The 5,066-nt window shown below is 40.3% G+C and overlaps 1 protein-coding gene across 1 annotated transcript in view; it reads right to left on the bottom strand.

Annotated features, from left to right (window-relative positions):
• Positions 1–390: 390 nt before the first annotated feature.
• MAPKAPK3 (mitogen-activated protein kinase-activated protein kinase 3) overlaps positions 391–5,066 on the bottom strand; it is a 52,121-nt gene continuing 47,445 nt past the window's right edge. Inside the window, exons 9-10 of the mRNA XM_009321826.1 lie at positions 3,698–3,778; positions 391–2,194 (exon numbers count right to left, since the gene is read on the bottom strand). Coding sequence (XP_009320101.1) covers positions 2,036–2,194; positions 3,698–3,778 — 240 coding nt within the window. The 3' untranslated portion in view covers positions 391–2,035. The remainder of the gene's footprint in view (positions 2,195–3,697; positions 3,779–5,066) is intronic.

Raw genomic sequence — 5,066 nt, 5'->3', positions numbered from 1 at the left:
ACTTGGATCTGGCTCTAGTCCCAACTGATGCTCCCTGAACACGTCACAACTCTTCATTCATTGTATTATCATTTACAGGTAGTGAATAATATTTGCATAATTCATAGGAGTAATATGATAAAATAAATACATACAGGACATGCTATAGTCAGAGATACCTAGATAAACATGAAATAATTTTAAGATACATCTTTGCAGAGATTGATATTTAAAAACAAACCCTTGTAATCTTAAAAAATGCTCGAAGTCGGGTAGCCTTTGAATGTGGACATCATTGAACACTTTCCTTCTCCCTTTTCCCATCACCTTCAACACAGATGTACCTCGCAAAGCAATACAAACTCTGCAAAATCTCAACAAAAACAGGGATGACAGGAGGAAGGAATGTTGTAACACTATTTATTACAATCAGTTTATAAAACCCTAGGACCAGTTCACAAAGAAGAATGGAGGTCTCATCCAACACCTTGAAGATGGGAACAGGGCTCCCCAGACAACGTCCAAAGCCTCAAGTTGATCTTTGCTGGAGGTAACAAGATCTATGTGGCAGTCAGATTTGACGACTCAGATCCCCTCTGGAGCCTTGATTTCCTTTTTGTCTTTTAACATTCTTCCGAGCCTATTAACACAGCGGTACTCTGTGTGTCTACCACAAAGCAGTTTTTGCCTGCATCACTGGAAGCACGTAATTTTCATCCTAGACTCTGATAATACTTTCACAAATATTTGCTTCACCTCAACTAAAAAAAACCCCAAAATACAGCAAGAGGAAATATTTTGATCACAAAGTAAAACAAATTAGCAAACCAAGGCTAGGATCCCATAAAACAAGAATTAGAATAGGAAAAAAAACAATGGGTGGATATACTTATAGGTAATCTCCCTCAGGTGGCGAAAATCTTTGGATCCAGAAACACTGACAAAACACTGCAAATAAAGTAGCACCCTCCCCCTCCCTGACCCCAGGAAACAAACCAACCCCAGCACTCCAAAATTTGCCATTATCAGCACATCTTAGGCACAGGATCTGGAGATAATTACCAGATGGGATGCTGGCAGACACCAGGGTCCATTCAGAGAACATGCATTTGCCACTTCTTCCCGAATTTCAGAAGTCTCTCTTCTAGAGCAGTCTCTTGTACACAATTGCATGTCCAGTTGCAAGCCCTAGAGGTTGTGGATCCAAGAGGAAGAACAATATTCTCTGCAGGACACTTTCAACTAATTAAATCCTTATTAAAACTCTTCACATAAAGTACCATTAAATTAAAAACATTACAAGACAGGGATCTGACAGTGGCATAGACACGACATAATGGTTACAGTTTAGAAAACTTACATGTTATCAAATGAGAATCCATGACAAACTCAAATCTTCACGAGACTACATGAAGACTTTATGAAAATGGAAATGTATGGATGCTTTTTCCTGTAACAGAAATAACTGTTTACTGTTTAGGTGATATTCTGTAACTATAGGAGGTAAGTTTGGAAATATTGACTATTACCAATTCTAACACAAAATGCTGTCCAGATGCATCCATAATAGAACTATACCTGTGCTGCTCATATAAAGAGCAGTGACATTTTTCTTCTTTCTCAGTACTCAAGTTTGAACGACTAAAACGCTCCTAGCAGGACACTTGGCATTTTTTCTGTTCCCAAGTTTAAAACGGTAGCAGAAGTTATTCTTGTAGGTGGCTGTTAAAGCCTCAGTGCATTAGCATGCTGAGACTGCCTCCTGTTCTCTCCTCTTGTCCAATGCAGTTAAAGCCAAAACAAAAACCCGTAACATTTCTGGTATTACTGTACCTTCCCTAGCAATATGCAACAGAATCACGTCATATACATTAGCCTTTAAAAGCAAAGCCCTGATTCAAGTTATAAAAATGTAATTTTTCACACTGCTCCCTCTTTGCAGGATAGCTTCTTCACGGTCTCATTGCCTTTGTGGTACGGACTGAGTTGATCATACTGATTTTAAATTGTTCCTTTTTGTTTTTACCTCCCACCCACAGGTCCTTGGCTTCTCTTGTCATTGGTTGTTGCACCCTGGGGCTGCAGAAGAGGTGCCTGCCTGCTTCTGCTTCTTACGGCGTTTGTTCAGGAGGCGGTTGTTGGATGTTTTCAAGTCTTTGATTTTCACCTGATCATAGTCCACCCTCATGGTAGCCAAAGCACTGGTCATCTCCTCCTGAAACCAAGGAAGCAATTTATTGAAAGCCCTGAGGCAGAGAGCACACAGCCACCCAATGCTACTGCCAGGAGATGAATGTACAAAAAGGAACCCTCTGTTACACTACGGCCAGAAATAGCTGAGCCCTTTCTGCTGCACTGGACTATGACTAAAGGCTTCGTTCTACTCATGGACTCATTCAGGAGGAACTATTCACACAGTGTTTCATATGTGAGCAAGCAGGACCACACTCCGCTGGCCTAAATTCCATGTCCCTATGCCCAGCACTTCTTACTGGCTGGCTCTGGGCCTTCACCAGCTACTGAGCCTGGGCTTCTTATACCAGAGCGCTGCTTTCCTTGCTCTGTTACCAAACTAGGTTAGCAGGAACTAGAATAAAGGAGTCTACACAAAGCTTTTTAAAAGTACGTGCTTCAAATTCACACGCTTCCTTAGTTTGGGTTAATGTTTAAGTGCAGGCAAATTTTAAACTTTTTAATAAGGCTTTGAGCAAAAATCTGCTTAAGTAAATGAATGTCTATGCATTTAGTTCAGAAAAGGAAAAACAATTAAATATTATGGGAACGCTGGTGGCCCAAGGTAATACCTCTGGGACCTATGCAAAGCACAAGTATAAGAAGTTCTTGGAAATATGGAAATGAAGAATGCTAAGTGAAACTATCTGTTTGATCTCTGACTCGGGAGGCAAATGTTCCCTAGGATCTATGAAATTTTACCACTACATAGTTCAACAGCTGAGACTACACATCAGTAGTTTAAATAAAACCAGTAACCAGTAAAATACACTACAGGAATGTTGCAATTATCAAAATGCCAAGCACTGTAAGTGCAAAAAATTCAGAGTTAATTGTAAAAACATGGCAACCTGATAAAGGCCAGCAGGAAAGAGTTAAAGCTTGCAAACAACTTTTAGTCTGCCCTACAGTTTCTCTTTGCAGGAAGCATTCAACTGTCATCAGTACAAACAGTAGGTGAGGCACCTGGTTAGATTAAGGGAAAGACATGTATGTTTCTTTCCCCTCACCCGATGTCACAACAAGACAAGGCTAAGGTAATTTAATGTTGTTTTACAATACAAGAACAGAGTAGAAAACCAGAATGCAGCTCAACCCTCCCACCCCATCCCCCTACATTTTCATCATATTCTTCACTTCACTATAATGAACTTCAAGTTCCCTCAACACGGTCCCTTCTCCTCTGTGGTTACATACACTGGCTCAGCAGGTAGCGTCATTAGTAACTTTGATCATAAACATCTTCTTTGTTGGTATTTGGCACAGCTGTGAGGCTGTCGGACGAAGCTCAAATAGCATTATTCTTTTTTAAACTGTTACCATATACACTACTGTTCTAACCAGGACTGCTCATGCTTCCCTTGTTTAACATGGTTGTATTCAAAATAGCCATAATCTCCAAGGAACTAAGCACATGCAGAGAAGCCAGCCCGTCCAATCTCTTATCAGACTTGACTTTAAGAAATCTGAACTACGATTGACTCACTTTAACTTCATCCCAGTGGTCTTTATCCTCTTGCAGGACCCGTGCAGTATGAAGAGGAGTTGGTGGCACTGCCATTGATCTCTGAGAAAAGGGAAAAATACCAAAAGAAGTGTCTGCAAAATCACATTTGGGAAGTGACTGCTTGCTCTTTTATGTTTATGAAGGGCACAGAAGTTTATCTAACATCCTTCAGCGGCCCTCATTATTCATGCTTTCAATCACTCCACAAGCTGATTCATGTGTGAGGTAGAAAAGGACTATAGTCCCCACACGACAGTATCTTTAAAGAACAAAAGGAGAGAAATCAGTGCTGAGTTTGTTTCACTCTGCTCCCTTCCAGTCCAACCAATAACCCTGCGTTGGGATAAATTTTTATGTACATTTTCGCTTTTAACTGTCATTTCACTATTCATTAGTCAATGTTTTGAAGTGGTTAATTTGACCTTTATCTTCTAGGATTTGTCATAGGAGACATTTTCTTGTACATACACATGAACTGAGATTAGCAGTTTATCGGCTCGTAAGTGTGCCCCAAAGAGGAAATTATACTATTATTCAGAGTAAGGCACAGTTCAGAACATAGTGCATCACTTGAGATGCTCTTCCACATAAAATTGAGATCTATGCTCACCTGCCATGAAAGATCAGTAGATACTCTAATTTGAAGTAAGGTACAATTTCTAAAGCACGAAGCACAGTTCCCTAGCTAAATTCAGCAGAATCATAGCATTTCTTGCCAGTCCATAACTCAAACTATAAATTCATATTTTACCTCCTTTATGCTTTCTACTCAAACTTGCTGTCTACTGCTGTGGCATCCTACACCAGACGCAGCTGCATGTCAACAAAGTCTAAGGAGATCCCTGTATATGTCACTGTAAATTAAGCATTACATTGGAAGCAGTGCTTATACTCCAGCGAGTTAACAGCACCACTGCAGTAGTTACAGAAGTGGAAGCAGAAATCATGACTCCTGCATCCTCCGGAAAAGGACCCTAGCTGACCAGGGTATAGTTTTATCAAGTACAGCTGGGAGGAGGGAAATGGAAAACCAGCAGACTGGCTTTAGTGGTGTCCCTGAGCAGGTGTTGAAGTTGCCCTTCTACCTGCTGTGAGCTACTTCTCGTTAAATAAATCTTATCTACAAGCTAACTAGAGGATTAAGTGCTCCATGTAAACTGACAGTTTTTGCATAGTCCACAATAATACTTCTACCATCCAACTAATAAAAAAAAAAAAAAAGAAAAAAGAGGAGAGAATACCCTCCTCCACGGTTTGTGCAAAGCATCTCCCCATATACATTCCCACTTAGGGATTTAGGAAAAGAAATGAAAAACACAGACATTCACTATGTTGGACTTTCCCTCTC

The sequence above is a fragment of the Pygoscelis adeliae genome, unplaced genomic scaffold, assembly GCF_000699105.1.
Source record: "Pygoscelis adeliae isolate BGI_AS28 unplaced genomic scaffold, ASM69910v1 Scaffold94, whole genome shotgun sequence".
Taxonomy (NCBI): Eukaryota; Metazoa; Chordata; class Aves; order Sphenisciformes; family Spheniscidae; genus Pygoscelis; species Pygoscelis adeliae.
Note: the sequence above shows the minus strand (reverse complement) of the source record. Positions and strands in the feature narration are given on the sequence as shown.